Source organism: Microtus pennsylvanicus, chromosome 13 (genome assembly GCF_037038515.1).
Source record: "Microtus pennsylvanicus isolate mMicPen1 chromosome 13, mMicPen1.hap1, whole genome shotgun sequence".
NCBI classification, from domain to species: Eukaryota; Metazoa; Chordata; class Mammalia; order Rodentia; family Cricetidae; genus Microtus; species Microtus pennsylvanicus.
Window position 1 is genome coordinate 54,364,105 of NC_134591.1, and position 26,860 is coordinate 54,390,964.

The 26,860-nt window shown below is 51.4% G+C and overlaps 1 protein-coding gene across 7 annotated transcripts in view; it reads left to right on the top strand.

Annotated features, from left to right (window-relative positions):
- The window catches only part of Rims3 (regulating synaptic membrane exocytosis 3), a 42,428-nt gene extending 18,122 nt beyond the window's left edge, over positions 1-24,306 (top strand). For 3 of the 7 annotated variants that reach the window (XM_075944556.1, XM_075944552.1, XM_075944555.1), the window contains exons 2-8: positions 1,309-1,463; positions 6,237-6,484; positions 11,257-11,398; positions 15,089-15,198; positions 16,882-16,983; positions 17,233-17,372; positions 19,069-24,306. In XM_075944556.1, the coding sequence (XP_075800671.1) occupies positions 6,268-6,484; positions 11,257-11,398; positions 15,089-15,198; positions 16,882-16,983; positions 17,233-17,372; positions 19,069-19,287 (930 nt within the window). In that variant the 5' untranslated portion in view covers positions 1,309-1,463; positions 6,237-6,267 and the 3' untranslated portion in view covers positions 19,288-24,306. Of the gene's footprint in view, positions 1-1,308; positions 1,464-1,567; positions 1,681-6,236; positions 6,485-11,256; positions 11,399-15,088; positions 15,199-16,881; positions 16,984-17,232; positions 17,373-19,068 lie in introns of all 7 variants that reach the window. The other 4 variants (XM_075944553.1, XM_075944557.1, XM_075944554.1 and 1 more) reach the window with 3 other exon arrangements.
- The last annotated feature ends 2,554 nt before the right edge of the window (positions 24,307-26,860 follow it).

The following is a 26,860-nucleotide window of genomic DNA, read 5'->3' on the forward strand; positions in this document are numbered from 1 at the left end:
GGAAGAGGAGCCGTGTGCTAGGGAATGGGGGTGGAAGCCCTCTAACTCTGCTCAAGAGTGGCAGGCAGGCCTGGGTGTCACACTGCCCAGCCCCTGAGTATATGCCCCTCTGTGCATCTGACCCATCTGATCATAGGCAGCTGGGAAAGCTGGGTAGGTCCAGGTGGCCATCAGATTTGTGTGCGTGTGTGCGTGCTTTTTGTTTTTTGGGACAGGGTTTCTTTGTGTAGCCCCGGCCGTCCTGGAACTTACTCTGTAGACCAGGCTGGTCTCAAACTCACAGAGATTCGCCTGCCCCTTGCCTTCTGAGTGCTGGGACTAAAGGTGTGCGCCACCACCACCCAGTGCCATCAGACTCTTCTTAGAGACTCTGAGGGACTTTCTCAGAGTTAATGCCTCCCACCCTGACTGCCAGGTAGTGGTTCTCAACCCGTGGGTCGTGACCCCTTTCACAGGGGTCTCTGAAGACTGTAGGAAAACACAGATATCTACATTACAATTTATAACAGTAGCAAATTTACAGTTATGAAGTAGCAACAAGAATAATCTTATGATTGGGGGTCACTGCAACATGAGGAACCATACTAAAAGGCTGCAACATGAGGAAGGTTGAGAAATGCTGGCCTGGGGGGGGGCGTACACAGGGAGCAGACAGAGGAAGAGAGGATGGGGCCCAGGGCTCTTGAGCATCCTGGCCTAGGTGAGCCCATGTATTAGAGAATGTTGTTTGCTTTTCTTTAATATAGGTATAGTGGCACGTGCCTGTTATCCCGCACTTTGGAGGTCGAGGCAGGAGAATCAGGAGTTCAAGAAGATTGCCCTTAGCTGTATAATGATCTGGTGGTGGTCAGCCTGGGCTACTTGAGACCCTGTCTCTAATTAAGCTTCTTCTTTTTTGTTTTTTCTCCTCCTGGGGCTGGGATGGACTCCAGGGTATGCCCCCACACACTAGGTACGCTGGCATCCACTCCTGAGCTACACATCCCCATCCTTTAAAAAAAATCTTAAAGCTGCTGGGCTTCAGCAGTTTGACCCTGAAGTACCTAAAGGAAGATTAGGGGACCAGGACTTTTAAAGGAGAGAACGGCAGTACCCATACACCTTTGGCCCCAGCCCTCAGGAACAGAGGCAGGCAGAGCTCAGAGTTCAAGGCCTTGAAAAACAGAAACAAGATCTGAAAATTGGAAGGACTTTCTTAGTGTTCCACAACCGTCTCCAAAATCTGTGTTTTCTTCCAGCAGCTGCTAGAATTCCCTGGAGACAGAGGCCTTAACTCGATTTCTTTTGTGGTCAACTCTTTCCTTGCAGACCCTGCCATCACATTTCCTCCTCCTGGAAGCCTGCCCTGATTGCCTTTACTGTCTCTGCAGAAGTGGAGATTTGTGCAAATGCCCTAGGGGCGTGCTGCTGAGAGGGCACAGCCCCCTGTGATGCGGAACCCCACACCCAGGTTCATCAGTTCGGTGAGCTTACCTTTCCTTCCAGATGAGAGGGAGGGCGGGCCCTCGTGACTGGTGATGGGAAGTCAGGATTGAGGAGACGTGGGTGCATCTCTTTTCCATCCCAGGCCTTGGTCTCCGCTGCTGCAGTTAAAGGTGAGAGCAGGGAGGACACACCCGTGTGGAGGTGCAGGAGCACCGTCGAGGGGCTTCTGAGGGCTGTCTGGCCTCTGGAAACAAGGTAGACTCGTGGTGTCTGCTGTAGGCAGATGCTGAAGAAGGGTGGAGGAACCTCAGTCACTTGCTGTCCCTTGTGCTTCACAGCGCAGGCACCCCGGGGTGAGGTCCTTGTAAAAGTGGGCGGCTGAGTTCATCTTGGGCTTTTGGGTGCTTCATTGACTGCCAAGGAAAACTTCTGGCTTGTTAGTCACATAGTCAAAGGGGCAGAAGGCTGCCGGGGCCTTGCAGTGCCTTGAGACCTGCTCCAGGAATTGTAGTGTCCCTAGCGGTAGCAAGACCCCAGGTAGAGGCTCCCCTCCGAGGGCAGAAAGGGAAACTGCAGGCCCATTCCTGGGTGTCTCCCCAGGACACCTGGGAACCATTTCCTCTGTTTCCATGTAGTGGGTGGGAGTACTCACTCCGTGAGGCTCCGTCATTGGAGGGCATCACAAGAGGGCCCCGACCTTGATGTGTTGTGAACTGGGCAGGGAAAGAGTCCAGCTCAAGCAAGGGAATGTGATGTGATGTGACCTTCATGGAAAGGACATTATGTCGTTCATCCGGCAATCATCTGGGCCATCAGCATATGGCATGCTGTGTTCAAGGTTCTCTTAGGCCTCACTAGATCATGTCTCTGCCGCCTCTCCTTCCACATCCCTGTGATCTGAGGGCTCAGGGGGTTGCTTTGCAATGAACTTCCTTCCTCTGGGGCCCAGTGTGATTGATCCCTGGCTTTCCTGCAGAGAAGACTTAGAGACAGGCATTGTTGTTATCCCCTGCCACCATCCTTCCTTGTTTTGAGACAGGGTCCAACATAACCAGGCTGGCTCTGAACTCATTATTAACCAAGGATGACCTTGAACTTCTGTCCCACTGTCTCTACCCAAGTGCTGAGATCACAGGTCTACCAGCTAGACAAGCCCTCTGCCGGCTGAGTTATATCCTCAGCCCAAGAATCCCAGTTCTGAGCCTTCCACTGACGCAGACAGTCTCAGACTCGGCTCCCTTGACAAAAGGACTTTTTCAGAGCACCTAGTGTGACCCCTTCTGTGTGACACAAAGATGAGGAAACCAGGACCCAGAAAAGAACACGGGAGGAATCAGCTTCTGTTCGGAGTCACGCTCTGATGCCCAACCCTCCCGGATTTCTGTGCCCTGGTGCTTTAGGTCTGGCTCCTCCTACCTTCATGGGGAGTGGCCTGCAGATGGGGTCACCCCAGCCTTCATCAGCTCTTCAGGTGTGTGCTTGAAGGTGAGAGCATGGTTCTGTATGGTACAAAGTCCCGGATGCCAGTCCGCTTGTCGGTCTGTTTATTATTCATGAGGAAACATGAACTCCCAGGTTGGCAGAGTCTGGAATTCTGTCCCTTCTCACCCCTCAAGTGTCCTGGAGGCTCACCAGGGAGCTGTGTGCTTTTAAGCTCTAGTGTAGTATTTATGTCCCTTAAATGCTTACACAGCCTTGGGGAACTTGGGCCACAAAGGGTTTTCTCACAGAACCCAGAGATTCAGGGTGGCGCCTGCCCTGGAGGGTGGGCCCTGGCTTTGGATGAGATCTGCACTGAGGGGCAGGGGCTACTGAGCATGTAGGCCTTTTTGTAGACGCAGGAGATTTGGGTTCGAATCCAGGCCTTGTCACTTCCTAGGAGAGTGGGGCAAGGAGACCTCTGATTCTCTGAGACTCTGTTCGCAGCTGCCCTGAAGAGATAATGAGGCGCCTCTCAGAACTACCATAGTGGGCAGATTAGACTCACGCTACGGCAGATTCACAACACCAGATAAGCCCTGTCCCGTCTCGCGCCAGAAGACTGACTGTACAGATACCCCCAAACCCTCACACACTGGCACAAGAACTGGAAACTAAACAGAAGAGATCGTCCCAGGCCACAGGGACTTTCCGTTAGCTCTAAGGTTGATGGAGGATGAGAAATACAACCCCAGACTCTGCAATGCCAGGGGGGAAAGCAGTCCACAGCCCCAAAGAAGGCAAAAGGAGGAGGCCTTGACTCACCCTCTTCTATTCAGCCTTAGTTCACTGGTCTAGCAGGAGCCATGCTGGCAGGAGGACAGGTAGCCGTGCTCAGAGGTGTGGGGGCTGTCTTCCTTGGCAGCCAGAAAAAAGGCCACCCTCTTCCACCTTAACTTCCCCTCCCCCCCTTCTACATCCTTTTGAAAAGTCAGGCTCCCTCAAGCAAAATGTCCTGACTCCTGGGATGCACAGCCAGCCCAGGAAGAGACTGGATGCCAGTGTAGAACAAGGGTGGGCCAGAGAATGAAGGGCCGGGTTTCTTACTATGCCTGAGCAGATGCCAGCTGAGCGGCCTGGTACCTAACAGCCAAGTCATAGAGCTTTGTGGCTGGAGACCCCGGTTCTGGGGCCGGAGCGGTAAGTGGGTAAAAGACTTGCTGTGCAGACAAGGCCTGGTGTCAGACCTCAGCTGGTCAAGCCAAGTTATTGCGCTCCTTGTACAGCAAGAGACCCTGTCATAGAAAACATGGTAGAGGATGGTGGTTGAGGGTGATGCTGGACACTGGCCTCTACACATACAGACACCAAAAGACCCCAGCTCTGTGTAAGACAGGCCCACAGATGCCTACCGCCCCTCCCCCTGTGTTCTCAGAGCCCTCTGTCCTCCTCTTCCCTGGCTCTTATCGTAACCACCATTAAATATTTAATGGTGTAATTAGTTATTTACTGTCTGTCTCCCCTCCTGGACTGGAGGTCTTGGGAGGGCAGGACCAAGTGGACCTGGCTGGCTGCTGCTGCATCCCTGGCACTCAGTCCTAGCCTTGGAATTTTAGGAAATTAAACATTTGTTGAATGCAGTTAATGAGGACAGTAAATTTTTATACTTTGGAAAGGGATTTGGCAATATAACCCAAGAATTTCTTTAAAAAGCCCTAATATGAGGCAGGATGCTTTTGGATTTAATGGAGAACACTGATTCACACCGGCTCAAGCACAGAAAACATCTTCTTTCTGAACTGAGTACCAGGGAAAAACGGGCTCCAGGTTTGGCCCTGTTCTCCGTGCTGTGTGCTGTGGTCCTCGGCAGCGCTGGGTTGGGAGGTGAATTATTTGAGCCGTGGTCAGATGCCTACTACTGAACAAATAACTTGCTGACAAGAAAGCCCTTCACCTTAAGCTAATCAGAATGTGCTCAGAAACAAGATAGGGTAGCGCCTGGCCAAAGCCATTGTCTGCCAGCCAGCAAGGATGGGGCTGGAGGGCTGGGAAGCTCCCAGCATTCTACACACACACACACACACACACACACACACACACACACACACACACACACACACACACACCCATCACCTGCTAATCCATTGCTAAGGAAATCGGAACCAGTACAGGAAGATGCTCATCTCAGTGTTTGCTTGTTTTCTTTGAGACAGGGTCTCTTGGAGCCCAATCTGGTGTGACCCTGAACTCCTGATCCTCCTGCCTCCACCTCCCAAGGGCTGGAATCACAGGCGTGACCCATGCGCCTGCCTTGGATCAGATTCAGGAAGTAGCTGCATTGAAATATTTAAGTCAATTATGTGCCGTCTGTAACAGGGACGATTACAGTGGCATCGAAACATTTACACAAAGTGTTAATGACGTTGGGAAATGCTACGATGTGATATTAGATGAGAAATACCAGGATTTAAAATCGTATTTACAATATGAGTCCAATTGTTTTTTAAGAGCACAGAATGGTGCTGGGTTCAATACTGGCAGTGAGGCCTCTCTGAAGTATGGAGACTGTGATTTTTGACTGCACTTCAGGCTTTTCTGGGCCAGCCCCTTCTCTTCTGCCCTGCACAAACTTTTGTTCCTGCTCTTGTCATGCCCTGTGACAGCACCCCGCCTTGGGACTGTCCTCCGCACTTTATACCCAGCCCCTTATTTAGTCCTTTCAGCCATCCTGGGAAGTAAAAGGGCTTTGATGTTTTTGTTGTTGTTTTGCTAAGGTATTTATGGAAACTCCAACATGTTTGGGCACAAAGTCACCCAGCTAGTGTATGGGAGCCTTTGGAGTCCCACCCCAGCCTGTCTGTACTCCAAACAAGGTTGTCTGCTGCTTGCCCGTAGCCAGACAGTAAAGGTCCCATTTTTCTTCTCTAGGGGTTTTGTTTGTTTTATTTGGTTTATTAAATTTTAAAAATTACATTCATTTAGTGTGGAGGTAGTGCTCCTGTATCACAGTTTGTGTGGGAAGGTTAGAGGTCAACTTTTGGCAGTTGAGTTCCCTAGGACTATGTGACTTCCAAGGGTAGAACTAAGGTTAGGCTTGGCAACAGGCCCCTTAACAACCACAGAACCAGGTCCTGGCCTTGGTTCTGATTGTTGCAGTGCTGGGAGGCACGGGGTGGGGGGTGAGAGTCACACCCCGGGCCATGTCATACACACTAGACAGGTGATGGCGCCCCATTTATTGAGCCAGACTTGGAGATTTATTTGTTTGTATCGTCCTTACCACCTCAGAGAGACCAAGCGAATGACCCAGAGTCACACAGCAAGGAAGTGGTGGGGTGCAGGAGAGTCACGTGATGTCATGTGGAACCCCTTTTTCTCCCACCCACCTTCAGAACTGCTTGAAGCCCTGCCGCCCTGGGGACCATGTTTAACGGGGAGCCTGGTCCAGCCTCAGCTGGGGCCTCCAGGAATGTGGTACGGAGCTCCAGCATCAGCGGCGAGATCTGTGGATCCCAGCAAGCTGGAGGTGGGGCCGGGACCACCACGGCCAAGAAACGACGCAGCAGCCTGGGAGCCAAGATGGTGGCTATCGTCGGCCTGACCCAGTGGAGCAAAAGCACACTGCAGCTCCCCCAGCCTGGTGAGGGGTGTGGGCACCAAGAGGTGGGGAAGGGGGAGCGGAGGAGGGGAACGTGTTGTTGTTGAGTACCCAGCGACTAAGGGTAGATGCACACTTTGTGGGTGCTTTATGAGTTGGTGTGTGTGATGTTCTGTAGTCCTCAGTGGCCAACGGTAACAGCCCAGAGAGGGAAAATCAGGTGCTTCAGACTGCACAGCGGAGGGTAGTGGCATCCAGACTCAAGCCCCAGTTGTCCCTCCCAGTTCCTGCTCTTTTCATGCTGCTGCCTCCACACACCGACTTCTGCGTTTATCAGAAGTTATTTGAAACAGCCATGCTAAGGGACCCCACACTTTTGTAGACACGTGCATCCTCACAGTCCTGCTCTAGTTGTCATTTCTCAGTCCCCATAGGACAAATAACCCCACAAATATAGTTGCATAGTCTCACAGAGGTGTTGCAAAGTCACAAGAGAGGGGCATGAACACACGGCTCTTGCAGTGATGTGTCTAGAGTGTTCATTTGCTCAGGGAAGCCACTTCTAGTGTGAGGAAAGCATGGTCCAGTTATTCTCATTACACTGTCTGTGGTCACAAATAAACTCTAAATACGGCTCTCTGAACACAGACAAAAAGGCCTGAACACATCACTTAGATGCACACGCACCTCACAAAGCCACACATGCGCCTATGTAGGGTACGCATTTTCAGACATCTGCCTACAGAACTCCAGTTAAGTTCAGACTTGGGGGGACCCACCTTGTCTCACACAGCGACATGTGGCCCCCACTTCACAGAGGAACCACTTCTCCCCACCCAGACCGCCATTTGTGGCATTGGTCCAGACACCAGCTGGCTTTGTTTTAAATCTCTTCCTGCTTATTTTGCTCAGAGTAACAACTTCCCCCAAAAACCTTCAAGTAGGCAGCTGGACGGGGGTGGGGAAGGGTAGAAAGCCGGAGTATCAGGGAGGATGCTCATCAAGACACCCCATTGGGGCTGGTATTTGGGGGTGCTTTTCCAGACCTTAAAATAGATTTTTACAAAGCTGTCTACAGGAACACGGGGGATGGTCTTTTCCAGCGCTCCAGCTCCATGTGCTTTCTGCTCAGGGAGAGATTAGATAGGGAGGGTCTTGAGGTTATTAGTACCTTTGGGTGAGCAGTGTAGGCTTGAAAGGAGGGAACAGGAAGGTGGGAAGTTGGACTGGGACAAGGAGGGGTGGGATAAAATGAATTATTACAAAGTCCTGGACATGTTGAACCCCAGAGGTCTGTGTCTGGTATTGTAAGCACAGGAATCCACCTCCAGACTCCACAGACATCTCCCACGCAAAGCGATTAGAAGAGACAGTCTCCAAGGCCAAGGCAGGGCCTGAATCACTGGGAGTCGTTGGAGGGGTCTGCTGTGGCTTCGGACAGCAGCAGGCTGGGGTGGGAGCAGATGCCAGGACGACCTGCTGCCTTAGGGAGAGACAAATGATGCTGGGCCCTCTGGATGCCTTGTCTTGGTGGGATGTAAGGACATGACTAAAGGCCCAAGGTCTGGGGCCAGGGGAATTGCCCAGATGCCTTTCCAAGTGCAGGTCCCTGTGAATCATCTAATCACTGAATGTCATAGCAGGAAGGGCCCTCGAGGTCATCCCGTCTGATGTACTCATTTATCTGTGAGACTTCCAGAGCCCAAGGAGAAGGCCCTTCCCTGGAGAATGACCTCAGGCTGGCCTTTGCAGCCACTCCCCATCATTACTAGCCGGGTAGTTCAGGCAAGCTGCTTCACTTCTTTGAGTCTGCTGTTTGTTTGTTGGAGACAAAATATATGCTTTATAGAGCTGTCTAGGGATTAAATAAGATAGATGTGCAAAGGTTTCCAGCCTCTCGTGCATGGTACACGGGAGAAACTCACAAAAGTGTTGGTACTTTTTTAAAAGGTTTATTTTTTATTATTTTTAATGGTGTGCGTGTGTGCATGCGTTCGTGTGTGCATGTGTGTCTGTGTGTATGCATGCACGCGTGCGTATGTTCATACATCCGTGCATGTACACGTGCAGGTTTTGAGTATGCCAGCGCCTCAGCTTGGAGCATCATCCTGGCTGGGAGACTCTGGGACTACAGGCCAGTATGTGGTCACTTCACCAGGGATTGCTGCTCTGAGAAGAGATCTCAGAAGGGTGCCCCTGTTGCCCCAAGTGGAACAGCTTGATTCCCTGTAGGGCTGGGCTATGGGGAGTCAGGAAGAATTCCCCTCCTGGGTCTAGCCCTTGGGGCTCTTGGCCTTCTCTTGCGAGAACCCCACTCCCCCAGTTCATCGATACCTTTTTCCTCTTTGTTCCTTTGCCCCAGTTTACGTAGTCTGGTCCCCCTAGGCCTCTGCCTGTCTGCCTGCTTCCTGTTTGTCATTATGCTGCCCTATTGCAGCCTCCAGAATCTCACCCTGTGCTTGAGGGCTAGTTCTGGCTTCAGAGCTCTCCATGGGACTTTCCAGTCGGGCCTCAGTTTCCTCTTCTGTAAAATGGAGCTAACAATGCACTCTCCCAACTTCCTTTGGGATCTGTCAGTTCTCTAAAATGTAGGAGCAATGAAGGGTGGGGTTGGAGTTTTAGGGTCCTAGGACCTAAGTAAAATCAGGCCTGGCATTAGTTAGACTGAGCCCACGTGGAGTCATGCGGGGTAGAAGCAGCCTCTTTCTTAAATGTCCAGTACCAAGGACAGAGATCTTCCTGCCTGAGCCTAAGATGTTACCACAAGCCAGACTGCCCGTCTTCTGCATGTGATGGGACAGATAAAAACACTGAATTATTGCAACCACTTGGACCAGTTCTAGAGAGAAACCATAAAGTATTCCTTGGGTCAGCAGGGGCCGAGACTGGACAGGAACCAAGCCAGTGGGAGGATTTTTCTCTTGAGTTTGCAAGACCTTTCCCCCTTCCCCTGAAGACACGGGAGTTTAATCTCTGCTGAGTCACAGCTCCAAGAGAGGAAGCATCAAGGAGAGCAAGTGACATGTCAGCGGGCAAGGAGTCTGAGGGCCTGCTGGTGGCTTGTGGGATGGGGGAGGAGCCTGGAGAAGTGTATCTGACCTTTCAGGATTCTGCGCAGTTCCCACTCACGGGCGCTCACACTGCGTTGGGCAAGTCTTATCTAAGAAGGTAATTTCACTTCCAAATGGGCCGGAGCTTTCCCAGGCTCTAAAAGAGCGTGTGTTGAGGGGGTGAAGATGTGAGGGGGAGGCAGAGTGACTTTCAGCCCCCCCCCTTCCACACAGCCATCTGTCTTCTAACTGGGTTAGAGGGGATGAGGCAATTAGGAGCCAGGGACGGAGAGAGTCCCATGGTAGGTCACATGCCATGTGTGGGTGGACATGGTTATGTGTGGTGAGTAGACGGGCTCAGTTCTAGGTATTAAAGATCACCTATATATAACTTGTCTGACAGTGTACATTATGTCCATGTAAGATCTGGAGGGCCTGTGTAACTTTGTATAAACAGACACATGATATCATACATGAGATTATTGTATTTATATATGTGATAATAAGCATTCCTGTGTGTCTGTTTTATGCATATGTAAGAGAAATATGCCTGAGCTAAAATGACTGTGTGTGTGTGTGTGTCACAGTGGCTTGCGTTGCGTTTAGAGAACACATCTTTCTGCACGTTGCCCCTGTTCTCATCACCCCACCTCCATCACCCTATCTGCTAGTATTTGCCCTCCTGACCTTCTCTCATCCGGTGGGGACATCCTGAAGGGTAAGTAGGGCAAGGCAGGAAGAATAAGCCTTCCTTTCCCAAGCCGTGGACTTGAACATTCTCTCGCCAGCCCTCTATCGGCTGCCTTCAGGGATAAGTGTGCCACCACCCTGCCCTAGGCACCCTTGCAGGCCACTCAACTGACAGTTTTCTTGGGCCTATAACTGGTGGCAGCAAATGGCTCCTTTGGTACAGTCTCTGAGTGCCACTTCCCTCCCCGTCAAGTTGCTCAGCAATCAAGCTTTAGCAGGGGAGTCCCTGCAAAACCCCAGCCTGTCTCCCCCCCCACACCCCCGCCCAGGAGGAGAGCTGTCTAGAGGGACCACACTGCAATGCTAAGGAGGTTGCCATGGAAACCCAGGCAGGCTGGTGTGCTACTCAGAGAGGGAAAGTGCCCTGTGTTTCCTGCCAGGCTGAGGATGGGGCTGGGGGCCCCTGAGTAGAAGGTGCAGAGACAGGGTGAAGGGTTCTGCTGTGGACTTTCTCAAATCCAGTATCGGCCCAGGTCAAGCTAGCCACCCGCCCCTCCTGGAGTATCGCCTTGCAAGGTCCAACTTGACATTTGTGATGCTCTCCGTTTTAGACTTACCTCGAGGAGGCAAGTTTCAAATGGTCAGGCTTCCAATGGGGTTTTTCTAGGGCAGCAGAGAGGCGGTCTTTGAGTCTGGTAGGATATCCAAAAGAGGGAAAGTAAATCTGGAAATCCCAGAACAGACAAACTTTCCAGAAATGAGAGAAAGGGGCTCAGACTGAAACAGAATGGAAAGGCAGAGTTAAGAGAACCTAGTGGAGAGGGAGGGCTCCAAGGTCGCAGGACCTGTAGCTAGCTGCATTCTATTGGGGCACACAGCATGTCCCTGGGCAGCTTTCTCTGTACCATGACCCTGCTGGACTTGACCAGTCTTAGGATCAGCTCAATGGTGTCCCAGCCTTAGCAGGTCCCCCCACCCGCTTCTGCCCAGAGGATCACTTTGGTAGCACTCTTTGAGAAGCCTAGGCCATGTTTTGACCTTGTTCCCTCTCTCTCCTCGGGTCGGGGACCCCAGAAGGGGCCACTAAGAAGCTGCGCAGCAACATCCGACGGAGCACGGAGACTGGCGTTGCGGTGGAGATGCGGAGCCGCGTCACACGCCAGGGCAGTCGGGAGTCTACGGATGGGAGCACCAACAGTAACAGCTCCGAGGGCACGTGCGTTCACCTGCCAACTTGGTTTCCAGCCAAGATGTTTGCATACCTCCCTGCCCCAGCCTCCCTTCCCCTCTCCTAGATATCTGGTCCCCGGGGCCCCCAGCAGAACACCTCAGAGAAGCACATTATTTGGTCTTTTGTTTCGGAAGGGACGCGGGCTTCCTGTTTTCTGCCCTCCCATCACCTGCCCTGCTCCAGAGGAGATGAGCAGAAAGGAAAATGTGACCCTAAATTCCTTTTAAGCCTAAGCTCATTTTCATGGCTTAGTTGTGTGAAATCTCTATGAATCACCTTGCTTGGAGATTAAGGAAGGAAATTGGACCAGATCCGTGTGTTTAGAACTGTCACGTCTTACCTTGTGACTCCTAGGCAGGAAGGAGAATCGCTGTGGTGGGTCAAAAGCAGCATTAGAGGAAGAACTAGAAAACGCAGGGGAGCCTGCGTGGCGGCAGGGGAGCCTGTGTGGCAGGGGAGGAGGACGGCCGGGAGACCTTAGTTGAGCTCTTCATCCAGGATGCACGTAGGTCAGAAGTGCGCTGCGGTGTTGAGAGGCCCTTTTCCTTCTGCATGTGAGCTGGAGTAAGCGTTTGAAAGTCAGCGCTTACACTGCAGCTCTGTTCAAAATCAGAGTTTGTAGGTGTTCTGCTTCTGTCTCATCAAGGCCCTATTATTTTCAGTCTCGAGATCCTGTGGCTTATTTAATATTGAGTTATTGTCTCTCACTACTGTGCAATGAGCCCTTGGCATCCCTATGGGATTGGTTCCAAGACCTCGCATGGATCTAAACCCCACAGCTTCTTGAATCCCTTAGATACACTGGCATAGTGTTTGCACAGTACCTAGACACATCTTCCTGTGTACATCACATCCTCTCTCGATCACTTGTAACACCCAGTCAAAGCTAAATGCAGTAGAGATACTCACACAGGAATTTCTGTAAAGCTCGGGCTGGCATTGAATTCAGAATTCTCCTGCCTCAGCCTCCTGAGCACGGGCATTATAGGTGTATACCCCAATTCCCAGCCTAGATGATATTGTTTAAAGAATAATGATTAAAAAAAAATCTGTTTGTGCCCAGTACAGACAACTTTTTTCTTCATACTTTCAATCTATGGTTGGTTGAATCCACAGATGCAAAGGCCATAGACACAGACAGTCAACTGTATCTTCTACCATGGAAACAAGTACCCATTAGTGTTTACTACCTCCTACCTTGTCCACAGCATTGACGGTACCTCAGGCTAGTAACTCCCTGTCTGGAAGCCATGTGCTATGAGTTAACACTTGTACGCACCCTGAGTGAGTGCGGACAGCACCAGTGTCTCCTTTTACAAGTGAGGGAACTGGGGCTCCTGGACGGCAGAGGCTCTTTACCCACCAGCACACTTTTTAGGACACAAGCCATTGTCTACACCAAGGTCACTTGGTTCCATAACCTTTATTCATAATCTCTGTACTGAATACTAGTCACCCCCCACCCCTGCCCCACTCCGGAGACTTTGAGTCTGCATCTCTCCGTTTCCACTGAGGCTCACTGTCCTCAGACTGTGACACGAGGGGTGGCTGTGGTGGTGCACACCTACAAACCCAGCACCTGAGAGGTGGAGGCAGGACTAAGAGTTTAAGGTCAGAGACTTAACTACAGAGCGCGTTCCAAACCAGTCTGGACTATACAAGAGGCATTATGTCAGGAAAAGAGGGGTGGGTGGAGAGAGCAAGAGGAAGACCAAAACACGAGAGGGCTGGGGAGTGGCTCAGTCATAACACTCTTGGTGTACAAGCATGGGAAACGGGGTGGAATAGAGGTCTCCAGCACCCGTGTAGAAAGGCTGGACGTAATTGTGCACGTGCCTATAATCCCATTATTGAGGAGACAGACGGGATCCCTAGGGCTTGCTAGCGGCCAGTCTTTCCAAATCTACAGACTCTAGGCTCAGTAAGCGATTATCTAAACAATTAAGGTCGAAAATGATTGAGGAAGATACCCAATGATGACCTCTGGCTCTTGAACACACACACACAGAGCATGCACATATATACCCACCTTAACCCACAAAAAGAATGACGCTAGGCTATTGTTGATCATGGTTAAATAAAAGTAGATGCCTGAAGCCACTTCCTTAAGGTGGAAGATGAGCCTTGTAAGAGAAACGCGGGTTCTGTCCCATAAACCCATTGCCCCCTGCCCGTCACTGACCACTGAGTCCCTATTCCAAACTGTCCAACAGGTGTTCGTCTCTGACCCACCTTTTATGGCAGCCACTAAGAGAGCTGCATATTCTAGTTCATGTGGCCCTTGAGCAAGCTGTCCCTGTTGGCTGTACCCAAAACATCTGGGCCTGAGGACACAAAGGCAGCGGAGGCAGAAGCAAAATTCATTGCCATTTGTTGTATCTCACGTTTCTAGAACTTTTCCTTCACATCATCCCCCAGCGAGCCAGGTATCACCCCTGTTGCAGACAAGCCTAGTCTCGTACCTCTTGGAAATGCCTGTGTCATCTGTAAAATTGGATACTGGCTCCTACCACACAGCCTGGTTGTAAGGATTAGTAATACAAGGCTCGCGGACCGTTCAGTGCGCCGCTGGCAGCTGGCCCACTTTCAGTCACTGTCGGTTTTTCTTGTTACTGCTTCCAGCCCCTCCCCTCCAGTCACAGACCACCCACAATCACCTGCCATTCATCACAACCTCATCGTTAGGTTATTTTGGTCCCTGCTGCCGTTTTGAGAATCACCTCACTTTATTGACTTGAATTTTAAATTTCTGGTTTAAAAAAAAAATCAAACCTCAGTTCTTGGAATTCATTCCAGGCCCGTAAGAGTCCATCCAGCTTGTCTCTCATTGTTGGCCTTGGCATGCTTTCATGGGGATGCCTGCGTCCAGCAAGCCCTGCCCTCTAACGCTCACTTTGGAAATCTCTGGGGCTTGGGCTGGGATGTAGCTCAATTGGTAGTATGTTTGTCCAGCATGCATGAAGCTCCTGGGTCTGTCCCTAGCACTGTGTAAGCTGAGCATGCTGGTACATGCCTGCAATCCCAGAAGGCAGAGCTGTCATGATCAGGAATTCAGGGTCAGCCTTGACTACATCATGAGTCTGGGGCCAGCTTGGGATGCATAGGACCTTGTTTCAAAAAATAAGAACTCAATGTCTTAAATATCTTCATTAGTCTCTCTCTCTCTTGTGGTTTTTTGAGACACGTTTTCTTTGTAGCTTTGGAGCCCATCCTGATACTCACTCTTGTAGACTAGGCTGGTCTCAAACTCACAGAGATCCGGTTGCCTCTGCCTCCCAAGTGCTGGGATTAAAGGTGTGTGCCACCACCACCTGGCTTCTTCCTTAGTTTCTTTAATGATATCAAAATATCTTTCTCCAAGCCAGACACTGTAGTACCTGCTTGTTACCCACTTGGGAGACTGAGGCAGGATGGTCATGACTCTGAGGCTAGCCTTGGCTACGTAGTGACGTCTAGGTCAGCCAGAAGTACACAGTGGGACTGTCTAAATCATGAAGCCTGAAATATCTTCACTGTGCCGCAGTGAATAAGTGTTCACTCCCCATTAGAGTGATGTAGTCACGCTGTCTAGGTGAGAAACGGAGCCATGGCTACCCACATGCAGGGCCCCTGCATCTGTCCTCGCCTTCACGTGCCCCCCTGCTGCCCTCACATGCCCACGGCTTTCTTCTGCAGGTTTATTTTTCCCACACGGCTTGGAGCTGAAAGCCAGTTCAGTGATTTTCTGGATGGCCTGGGACCAGCCCAGATTGTGGGGCGACAAACGCTGGCAACACCTCCCATGGGTAAGTCTTGCGGAGGAAGGACATGCAGGGGGGCACAGCAGAAGGAGCTCAGTGGGGCCCTGTGTGTGGTAGGGCAGGCAGCAGGAGGGACAAGAGCCCCAGCCTTCCTCTCCTCGCTGCTCAGCAGCAGCTTTTCCAGATGTGTACGGGTCCCCCCTACCCTGCAGTCACCCTCCCCTGCTGTGTAAAACCGAGTCACAGCGTTGGCTCCTGCTGACCTTCTCTGACCGCAGGCAAATAAGCCACTTCCCTTCTCTGCCCCTCGATTTCCTCGTCGGGGAAAATGGTATCAGTAATCCTGCTTTATTCTCCAGTCTCAGAACCCGTCCTGAGCTCCTGCTAGATCCTTTCTGTAAAGCATTTTAATGTTCTCCTTAGGAGCTGTGGCTAATTGGACCTCTTACTCCCAGCAGCCTCTGGCACCAGGGGACCTTTAGCCATTTTCTCATCTCTTCCTGGCAGCTAGGAAGTGCTTCTCAAAGCCCACATCGGGTCCTCTTAGCAGCTCTCAGGGCTTCTGTCCCCATGACCGGGCAGGCCTCCCCATCAGTCTGACCTGAACTTTGCCGGATCCAGATGTCTTGTCTCAGCCCCGTTCTGACGGTTCTTGACGTTTTGGCCCTCACAGCAGGAAAGGGAAATGAGCACAGGGGAGCTGGGGTTCTGGGGTGGTTTAGAACTCTGTGGCACTGTTCTTTCCTTGGGGGAGGGGTCCCCAAGACCCTCAGAGTTAAGGTCCACTCTCTTCTGGCCCTAGGTATTGGATTTGTTTAATTCTAAGATTTCGGTTGGTACTGGAGCCTGCTCAATATCCCAACCCCTTATCCCTACAAACACTTAGGAGTGCCAGCCATTTCCATGTCTTCAATGACCCCTTTAGAACCTAGAATATTTTGTGTGTGGTGCCCCCTTGTGTTCCAAACCAGGAAAGACAAGTGTACATTCACTTGGGCATCTCGTGATAGGTTGAGATTCTTTGGTCTCATGGCCGAGGCCAGCAATCTCTCACTGGAGGGAGAAGGGTGAGCTTCAGGGTGTCTCTGGGTGTGGTGAATCCTACCTCCAAAGTATGCAGGTACCAATAACATGGTGGCTCTGATGTTTGACTGAACTCTCTCACCCATTTAATATGGGGGGGGGGGTAGACAGACCAAGTTTATAATTCTACACCCATTTGAAGAGTGTTCCAAACAACTACTATATGATTCTAAACTTAGCTCACCCACGATGAAGTCAGCCTGACCGAAGCCTTTCCCTTTTTGGAGTGAGTTAAGAACTCTCAGCTTTCAGCACACAGGTGGTGGGCCTACCCTGCTCCCTTTGTCCAGGGTCAAAGATGTCCTGGGCAGGCTCACAGTTTGGCATCTCTTTGCATGGATACTCTTGTCTGACATATACTAAAGAGACTGGCTCAGGGCTGCGGTGTAGGCTCTGGCCCCAGACTTGCCTGTTCTATGTAGTGAACCAGGTCAGTGAGAGTTTGGCAGCCATGAGCTATGACCTAAGCATGAGCCCCTTGAGGGTCATTCCCCCGTAGCCTGTCACAGTCTTTGTCAGTCCCTTTGACGTGATCTTCTGAGAGCTTGCTCTGTCACCAGGCATCCCCTGCAGAGTGGTGTCCTCTGCTCCATCTTCCAGCCGCCCCACCCCGCTTCACCTGGATTCCGTTCTTCTCCCTTGCAGGAGATGTGCACATTGCCATCATGGACCGGAGCGGTCAGCTGGAGGTGGAAGTGATTGAAGCTCGGGGCCTGACCCCCAAACCAGGCTCCAAATCCCTCCCAGGTGAGGCTGAGCAGGTGGGAGATTTGAGGAAGGATCCTGGCCGGGATGGGGTACCAGCAAGTCCTGAGCTCACCAGTGCCCTTAGAGCAGTGCTGCTGACAGGGACTCAAACCTCGCCTGGAAGGCGGGTGGGCAAGGTCATCCAGCTCGTCCCACCCCTCCCCCGCCCCGTCCCTTACCAGAACCACCTGGAGGGTGGAGACTAGGCAGGCTGTGGCATCTCTCCCAACCATGCTCCTTCATTTTCAGCCACCTATATCAAGGCTTACCTGCTGGAGAACGGGGCATGTGTGGCCAAGAAAAAAACTAAGGTGGCCAAGAAGACCTGTGATCCCTTGTACCAGCAGGCTCTGCTCTTTGAGGAGGGGCCCCAAGGCAAGGTGCTGCAGGTCAGTGTTTACAGGGTAGCCCTTCAAGTTCAGGTCAAGCATCCAACCATTTACATCACCTCTTTTATTATTGTGGGGGTACACTTGTGCCAGGGGGCACACGTGTAGGGTGGAACCACTTCTTTTTCACCTTGACGTGGCTTCCAGGGATTGAATGAGGTCCTCTGGCCTCTGTAGAAAGCCCTTCACCGGCTGAGCCGTCTTGACTTCTCTCTCCCCTTCCCTCCCTCTTCTTGTTCCCCTCTGTATTTGATTTTCACAACCCATGCTTCTGTTCCCTATCAGTTCGTAGGGTTTAGAGCCTAGCGAAATAGCTCCCCAGTTCCCCCAGCTGGGCAGGAGAAGCAGGTCTTATTCACTGGCTGCCTCCACTTTCCACCTCACTGGGTGCTGGGTGTTGCTAGGTGCTCTCTAGAGTGATTTGTGTCTTTCTCAGAACTTATTTAAGGCAGGGTCTCAGATGAAGGGACTGCCCAGTTGAGAGATGAGCAGAAAGGAGCCCAAGCCTAGGTGACTCAGGCCTGCCAGCTCCTTGAGAATACAACATGTATTGGCAGTGACTCTTCCTGATGAGCGCTGGGGAGCGGTGTTGCCTTATTGTACCCCTTCAGTAGATGAACCGGAGTTCACATAGGCCTAGGTGATGTTCCTGACTCATTGTGCTTAGGGTGTGTGGAGAAGAGAAGAGATGGCCCAGAGGTTAAGAGTGTATGCTACACATGTAGAAGACAGTTCCTGATGTTGTGGTGACCCACAACTGCCTTAGCTCCAGCCCCAGGAGGTCCCTGTACCTCTGGCCTCTGTGGGCACCTGCCCTCGTGTTTATGCATATACACATTTTTAAAAATTGTTAGTGGCTGGCTGCCTGCCTATGTGAAAACTCTAAGTTAGAAGTGGTGGTGGCTTGCCTTGCCTGAAGCCTGTCTTGCCTTTTCTTTGTAACGGACACCTGAGTGAGATTCATTCTAAAGGAGAAAATATTCTGGCTGAGTTTTGGATACTCAGGCCAGTTGGGGCTGTAGAGACAACTGCTCACCTCAGGGAACTTGGGAAGCCAGAAGAGCCTGGAATCCCATAATCCCCTCCAGGAATCCATCTCTGATGTTTTTAATCTTCCAGTTAGTCCAACTCACGGCAGGCTGTTCCTCTGAGCTGTGATGGTTCTGTTGAAAGGGCCCATGGGGTTACCAACCTAAGACCTGCTGAACTCTAGCTAGGGTTGTGGGGCAGAGGCCCAATATCAGATGTCTGGTTTTAAAGATGTTTGAAAAATTGAGCTAATCTCTTCCTCCTCGAGTTCCAGATGAAGACAGGGCAAGGGGCTTCTTCAGGCCCACAGCAGAGTGGAGCTATGACCCAGGCCCTGGACATGGTCTGTTCCTTGGTGGAGAGAGCTGCTGCTGGGACGTCTGGAACCAGATCCGCCCAGGATCTGATCCCAGATCACTGTGGGGCATTGTGTTGGTTAATTAAATCTCTGAACCACAGGGGGGAAAAATACATATTACAATAGTTGAGATGATGTATGGCCCCCATAGGATCCAGTCTGCCGTGTCCCAGGTGCTCAGAAAGTACCTGCCCATATCAAGTTTAATTTCTACTCTCCCATCTGTGCCCTGGGGAAGCAGGTAGGTTCCTGGGCCCCCTGCCCAGTCCTGGAGGTTCAGTGCATCACTCTTCCTGCCCCTGCTGCCAGGTGATCGTCTGGGGAGACTATGGCCGTATGGACCACAAGTGCTTCATGGGCATGGCCCAGATCATGCTGGACGAGCTGGACCTGAATGCCGCGGTCACCGGCTGGTACAAACTCTTCCCCACATCCTCTGTGGCCGACTCCACACTCGGATCCCTTACCAGGCGTCTGTCCCAGTCCTCTTTGGAGAGTGCCACCAGTCCCTCCCCCTCGTGCTCCTAAGGACCTCACGGAGAACCAGAGGCCAGGGGCTGGGAGGGGGGAAGGGAGCCTGCTGGCCTCACTGCCCCCTGTACATAGTCTCTGTGTCTTTCTGGACCCCTCGCCCTGCTGCATGCCCAATGACCGCTGGGCTTGTCCCAGCTGGCAGTGGAGACTGTAGTGTATGTCCATGTATGTTTGTGGTGTATGTGTGTCCGTGTCCACATTATATCTGTCTATGTGTCTGGGTACAGTCAGTCCTGGTGACCACATGAACTGCAGTCCATGTCTCTGTATCTTGCTGGAAAGAATCCAAAGGAACATCATGTGGCCATGTCTTGCCCCTGGAGTCTCCAGGGGTGGAAGTAGGGGATGTGGCCACTGGTGGGCCTTGCTTAGCCCCAGCCTGGGTGTCTTATGGTCTCCACTTGGTTTTTTGTCCCGTCTTTTCTTTGCCTCTCCCAGCATTGCTGCTCTTTTTTGAGGAATGTAGCATCCATTGCAGCTGACTAGGAATTCAGTCTCTTCCCCCCTACCCCAGCCGTGCTGGTGGTCATCCCATTGAATGCATCCACAGCATGTGGCATGCTCACCCCGAGCTCTACCCCGCCCTCCAGGAAGACAGAGGCTGTCTGAGGAGGAGGGGCCTTGAGAGTGTTTCTCTCTGGGGATGGCACCGTCTTAGAGACCAGGTACAAGAGAGCTGAGTTCCGGGGTGCTGGCCAGACACGCTAGGGGACGTGCTAGGATCTCTTCTCCCCTAGAGTGTGCTCCAGCGTGCCAAAGGAGCTCCCGTCAAAACAGATGGCCTTCTTAGGCATCAAGGATGGACCTGTCCCCTTTTGGGCTTATCCCTGAGGGAGCAGGCTTGGGAAGAGGTGTCATGGGTGGGGCTGCTTGCTGAAGGAAGGAGGGCTATGGCGGAGTTATGCCGAGGCACTCACTGTCCAGAATCCTGTCTGACCTGGGGATTAGCTGCATGAAGCTGCTCTTCAGGGTTCTGCTTTCTTCGCTCATCTGTAGACACTAGTCCCCAGCTGAGGTCCTGGCTCCCCAGGCCTCCAGCCTCCTAGCCTCATGAGCAGCCTGGCTCTGCACTCGAGGGTGCCTCTGTCACCAGCTCTGTACCAGCAATACTCACCCGTCCACCTCCCTCCTTTATCGAGTGGTCCCCTGCTCCTCTGGACAGTGGCCTGCATCTGCTTCACTACCCCCCAACCCCCTTGTCTGGTTGGGCTCCTCCCAACCGCTGAGAACCCTGTTGGAGGGCCTAGTGCCTGGGCTAGAGCCTGAGATGGCTATTGTTACTCCTAAAGGCTAGTTCCAGAATGCTGTATCCGTTTCTCCCCTCTTTAGCTATAGGGTGGAATTGGACGCTGCCTGGGAGATGGCAGAGTAGCCCTGGTTCATATCCAGTAGGAAGGAGGAGGTGCTGGCGATAGGGGAGAAGAAGGCTTTCTTTCTGCTTCTCTTCCAGCCCATCTCCAAGTGTGGCCTTGCCTCTAGCCCAAGTACCTAGGCAGGGAGAGCTACCAGGGTAACTGAAAAATCCTTGGCATGTGTATGAATTCCATTTGTACCAAAGCTGGGGTGCTTAAAGCCAGCCCAGCCCAACGGCCTCCCCATAGTCAGTCTTGCACCCTCCTTTCAAAGAAAGGTAGTGAAGAAGCCCCCACACGAACTGAGGGTGAAGGGGAGGATAGTGAACAGGGCTGAGGATGTCTGTGCAGGCAGGTGAGGGAGGGAGGTGGTGGTCAGCCCTGCTGGCTGGGGAAAATATGTATCATATCAGTAGACACGGGACAAAGTGCTCTAACCTCCAAGCCTTGATGGACTGGGGGCAAGGAGGAAACTGGCTAGCAAAGGGCTGCTTTCATCTTGCTTGTGGTGTGTGCACTGTAAAGCAGTTATTCTCCGGGTGGTGTGAAAGCCATCTGGAGTGGAGGAGGGTCAGTGACCCACTGACAGCATAGACCTTTGCTGATGTGGCACTAGTCACCTTCAGAAGTGGGCACTACCAGGAGAGAGGCTCCCAACCTTGCAGTTTCTCATTCCCGAGGGTCAGCCCAGAGGATGTGCTAGAGCCAGAGGAAGGGGTGATGCGCTGAGAACTCATGCTGGCTTGCCTGCCCATGGGCAGCGACTGTAAACTGCCTAGGAGGTGGGCACTTGGCTGTCCCGCCCCTCTCATGGAAGGTAACCCCCGCCCCAAATTGATCTTGGGGAATTCCCTCTTGTTAACACTAAATAAGTAATCCCACCTAGACTCTTGGCCACAGATGTGGGTTGTGTAAGGCTGTACATGTATTAGAGAGGCTGGATTTCAAGGTCTGTTTCTCAGCACCCTGGATGCAGGGCTCCACCAGGATACCATTCTAGAGATAGCTCTGCCCCAGAAGAGGAGTGTGACCCTTGCCTGGGCTGAGAGCCATCTGTCCTTTGAGTAAAGGACAATGGGTCAAGAAGTAACTGGGTGCTTGTGAGTTCCCTTAGCAACAGGCCACGTAACAGTCACAGGAGTGGAACTCAGTCAGTCATCCCATCTGTAGGCGGGCCAGATTCACTCCATGGCGGAGACAGGCAGGAGCGGCCCCGCAGCGATGCTGGACTCTGGGCAGTGATGAATGACTCAGAGCATGTGTCTCTGTATTTCTGCCCTGCCTGTCCTGTCCCACTTTCTGACAGATGCCTTCCCTACAAGGAAGTCAGAGGTGGGACTCTGATAGGAAACATTCTCTAGGAAATGGGCCAAGTCTTGGTTTGACAGGGGGACATTTGGTCCTTTGGGGAAGAACCAGTTACAAAAGCACTCTTATCCAGTTTCTCCTCCCACCCAGCTTGACTGAGCATCACCTGTTCAGCGGGTCCCGGGCAATGCCAGGATGCCATGGGGTGGAAGCAGAACCAAGGGAAGCTCTAGAGAGGCGGGGTGGTGGTGCCTGGGTGGTCCTGCACTGGGGTCCAGCTCACTCTCCCAGGGGCTCGACCCCCCACCAGGGAAGCATGCCAGCTCTTCTTTACTGCCAGCCTGGGGGAGACCAGCAGCCTCCCTTTTTTAAAGACTATTGAGCCCTGCCAGGGCATTTCTTTGGAAACGAAATGTAGCACAATCTTCGACTGTGTTCCCAGGAGCCCTGTCCTACCCAGGGGCCTCCCACCGTGGGTTCCGCTTCTCCCGGGAACCCAGAGCTCCTCATACCTCACGTTCTCCATCACCCTTGGCCTAGGAAGCAGTGGCACCCCAGCGAGGCTGCTCTTCTGTGTTCTTCCGATTGCGTCCAGCACTGTGCAAACTCTTTAAGTCTGCCTTTGACCGAGGTCGCTCTCCACCAGGTGGGGAGATGTGCTACTTCATGTGGGGCCTGGAGTTGGCCCAGCAGCATTTCTGTAGTGGCCACAGGGAGGTGGACAAGAAGAGGCCTGCTTCCCTAGCACCTCCTCCTCTCCTGTTCCTCTGCTGTCTCCAGCGTCCTGACACATACAGACTTGTGCTTGTGAATCGGCCCCCTCTCCTGCATCGTCTTCCGCTGGATGATCAGCGTGGAGATGGAAACGTAGACTCCTTCCCTGCCTTCTCCCTCCAGTCTGCTTCTAGCCCAGGTCCAAAGAGGCTGGGGAGATCAGCCACCATCAGCGAGATCAGGCGTGACAATGGTGGCAGGATCGGCCTGGCCTGGCCTGGCTGGGAAAGGGTCATTTTGAGAGTGCCTGAGCATCTCAGAGCAATGTCAGTGATGCCAAAGAGAGCGACTTGGCCTCCTTGGGCACCAGCTCTGTCGGTGGAGCTGGACAGACACAGATTAGACGTTGGCATGCCCAAGGGAAGGTCCTTGTTCTCTGATAAAGGGCTTAATCTTTCCATGTAGCAAAGCGACTCCCCTCCCCCAACCCTGAGTGTGGGCTTCTGTGGGCCCAGCATGGCTGTGCCTGTACGAAAAGCTCTGTGAGTGAGAGACCTAGTCTTCTGTCTCAGCAGGTGCTCCTTGGACAGCGTTGCTTTGGAGAAACTGGCTCTGGCTGGACACTCGCCAGCAGGGACAGGGCCTTGGGCCTGCCAGCAAGTCCATACTGATGCCAGGAAGGGTCCCTGGACCTGAGCATCTGCCCCTTAGCCAATGACCTGGACAGGGATGGCTCTTCTGTACCTTTTTTTATTTTTCTCTCTTTTTGCCAGAAACTGTGACCTTGTGTGAGACTCCTCACGGGGCCTTGGCATCCTCATCTGTGAACTGGAACATTAGCTAGCTGCTCCATGGCTCCCTCCAGGCTTTGGAAGTCTGTGACTTGGTGTTGAGGGTGGTGAGAGGCCAGGTTCGTCTCCCTTGGTTCTCATGCTGGGAGCAGGTCCTCATTTGGTCCTTGCTCAGATAATGCTCCTGACAAGAGAACCCCAGAGTCCAACAAACATGGCTTCACCTCTTTGTGAGTTGTGTGTGTCCCACTCCCTTTTGTCACTCTCTGGTCTTGGTGAGAAAGGACTTTCTAAGGTCCCGAAATGTCACCACCTCAGCTGAATCCGGAGTAGGGCCATTCCCCATTCTGCTTCTAGATGACAGCCCAGGAAGAGTGGACGCTCAGAACCTTTTAAAGGCATTCTCTGATGGGATGAGAGAAGGAACTTCCTCCCATATATTTGGTTTTTTAAAACCCCTTCTTCTTCCCAAATGTCTTCTCCCAAGCGTTATCTCGAAAGACGGAGTGGCTGCTTCCTCAGGGAAAGCAGACCTGAGATTTCTAGCGTGGAAACTCACAGGAGGCAGGAACCCCTTTTTTAGACTTTCCAAATGTATCCTGCAAAGAGAGAAAGCGAGAGCTGTTAGGGACCGACAAGCACACTGTTTAGATATCTGAGCTCTCCGCAGTTTCTGTGTGCAGCGTCTTCACACGGTGGCTCCTGGATTGCAGGTGGACAGCTGGGAAGGAACGCCAGCTGTCTCATGTGACATCCTTGCCAATCCCCTTGAGGAGAAAATTCTTCACACAGCTTCTGCATGTACAGTATTTGGGCAGAAAAAAAATTAAAGTTCATTTGAAATTGGTTTCGCGCGTGGCTTTCTGATGATTGAATAATGAAAGAGACGGGGATGCTGCCTTGGCCGAGAGACAGCAGAGAGGTGTACAGCTCATAAGAGGCACGGCCCCTGCTGGGAGCTTAGCTGCTACAGCGATAACTCCTGAGCCATGGAGTCAGACTGGCCAGTTGGTTTCCCAGGGTGGTCTCCCAGGGACCCTTGTTTACTGGCCCTCAAAGTTTTCTGTCTCCACAGACTCACAGAGCACACCTCAATAGAGCGGACAGGAAGGACAGGGCAAAGGCTGCTCAGGTAGAAGGTGACTCTGCCTCACCTGATAGAAACAGCCAACAGTACTCGAGCTCTGGAGTTGGGGGTCTTGCAGCAATCCCTGACCTCGGCAGCACCCTTTGCCCTCCCTGTCCCTAAAAGATGTGAAAATCCTAAATACAAACCGTGAATTCCAACCATTGCTAAAATGTAGTACAACATGATTAAGCAGTGTTTATCATCAGCATGCAAGGTATATCATTATTATTAGAAAAATTCATCTCTGTAATTTACTATATTAATAGATAAAAGGAGAAAATGTGTTTATCCTAATACAGAAAAGACATAAAAGTTTAGCCTACTTATAATAATAAAGAACTCCTAGCAAACAGAAGGTGACTTTAATTTGCTAATCATCATATATCAAAAAACAAAAGCAGGGCTTGAGAGAGGATGGCTCACTGGCTAACAGTACCTAGGGCTCTTCCAGAGAACCAGGGTTCAGTTGCCAGCACTCACAACTGCCCCTAACTCCAGTTCCTGAGGTTCTGGTGCCCTCTTGTGGCTTCCACCGGCTTTCTCTCACACACAGTACACACATAGACAAGTGGACATGTACACATTCACTTAAATGTTAAAAATACAGTTGCTGGGTAACATGATCTGTCCCTATAAACCCAGCACTAGAGGGGCAGAAGCAAGTGGCTCTCTGAGTTTGAGGCCAGCCTGTTTTAGATAGGAAATTCTAGGTTATCCAAGGGATACATAGACTGTTTCAAGAAGGAAATAATTTTCATTTAAAGGTGTGTGTGGCTACAGATGTGGTTGGAAGGGGTGTATCCTGCACATGCCAGTGCTTGGGTTTGGTTCTCAGCATTAAAAGAAAGAAAAAGAGGGCTGGAGAGATGGCTGTACTTCCAGAGGACCTGGGTTTGATTTCCTAGCACCCACATGGCAGCTCACAACAAGGGACTCAGCGCCCTCTTCGGGCCTCGGCAGGCATTACATCCGTATAATGCACAATGCAAACATGCAGGCAAGACACCCAGACCTATAAAATACAAATAAGTAAATTTCAAAAAAAAATTTAAAGAAGACGCCTAGTATCTACCTCTGGATTCCCTGTGCATGTGCTAGACGCATGCACAGGTGTGCCCAGCATATCCATGTAAACACGAAGAATTTGACAACTCAAAACTCACTTATGATTCTTTAAAAAATATCTCAAAATTAAGAATACAAAAGAATGTCTGTAACCTCATGAAAGGAATACAAAGGAATGTCGTTTTTTAAAAATATTTATTACGTATACAGTATTTTGTCTGCATATATGCCTGCAGGCCAGAAGAGGGCACCTGATCTCATTATGGGTGGTTGTGAGCCACCATGTGGTTGCTGGAAATTGAACTCAGGACTTCTAGAATCACAGCCAGTGCTCTTAACCTCTGAGCCATATCTCCAGCCCACAAAGGAAATGTCCTTAGCCTCATGAAAAGAATTTATAAAAACCAAAAATGTCAAAGCCACACATAGTTGACAGATTCCTGCAATCTCTGCATTTGCGATACAGAGTCAGGAGGGTCAGGAGTTCCAAGCCAGCCTGGGCTACATAAAAATAGCATTATTGGTCTCAAGACTAAACTCTGCATCAGCTCCTGTCTCTTTGGCAGGAGGATTAGGAGTTCAAAGACATCCTGGGCTACATGGTGGTTCTAGGCCAGCTCAAGCTACAGAGTGATACCTTGTCTCAAAGCATCAACCTAGGGCCAACAAGAGAGCTTGGTGGGTTAGGGTGCTTGCTGCTAAACCTGATGACTCAAGTTCAAGCCGCAGGATCCAAGGATAAAACAGACCATAAGTTGTCCTCTGACTTTCCTATGTGTATGAAACATGCCCCCCATAAATAAACAAATGGTTTGAATAAGAACAACCCTCATAGGATTATGTATTTGGATACTTAGTTCCCACTTAGTGAACCATTTAGGAAGGATTAGGAGGTGTGGCCTTGGAGGAGGTGTGTCACGGGGGGGGGGCTTTGAGGTTTCTTTGTCATTGTCTCTGTGTGTCTTTGTGTGTGTCTGTGTGTGTCTCTCTGTGTGCCCATTTCTCTGTCTGTATGTATATCTTTGTGTATCTGTCTCTCTTTTTCCCCATCTCTCTTCCTCTCTCCATCTCTCTCTTTTCTCTGTCTCTCTCTCCCCCATCTCCGTCTCTCTCTTCCCTGTCTCTCTTTTGTCTTTCTCCCCCATCTCTCTCCCTTTCTCCTTCCCCTTCTCTCTCTCTCTCTCTCTCTCTCTCTCTCTCTCTCTCTC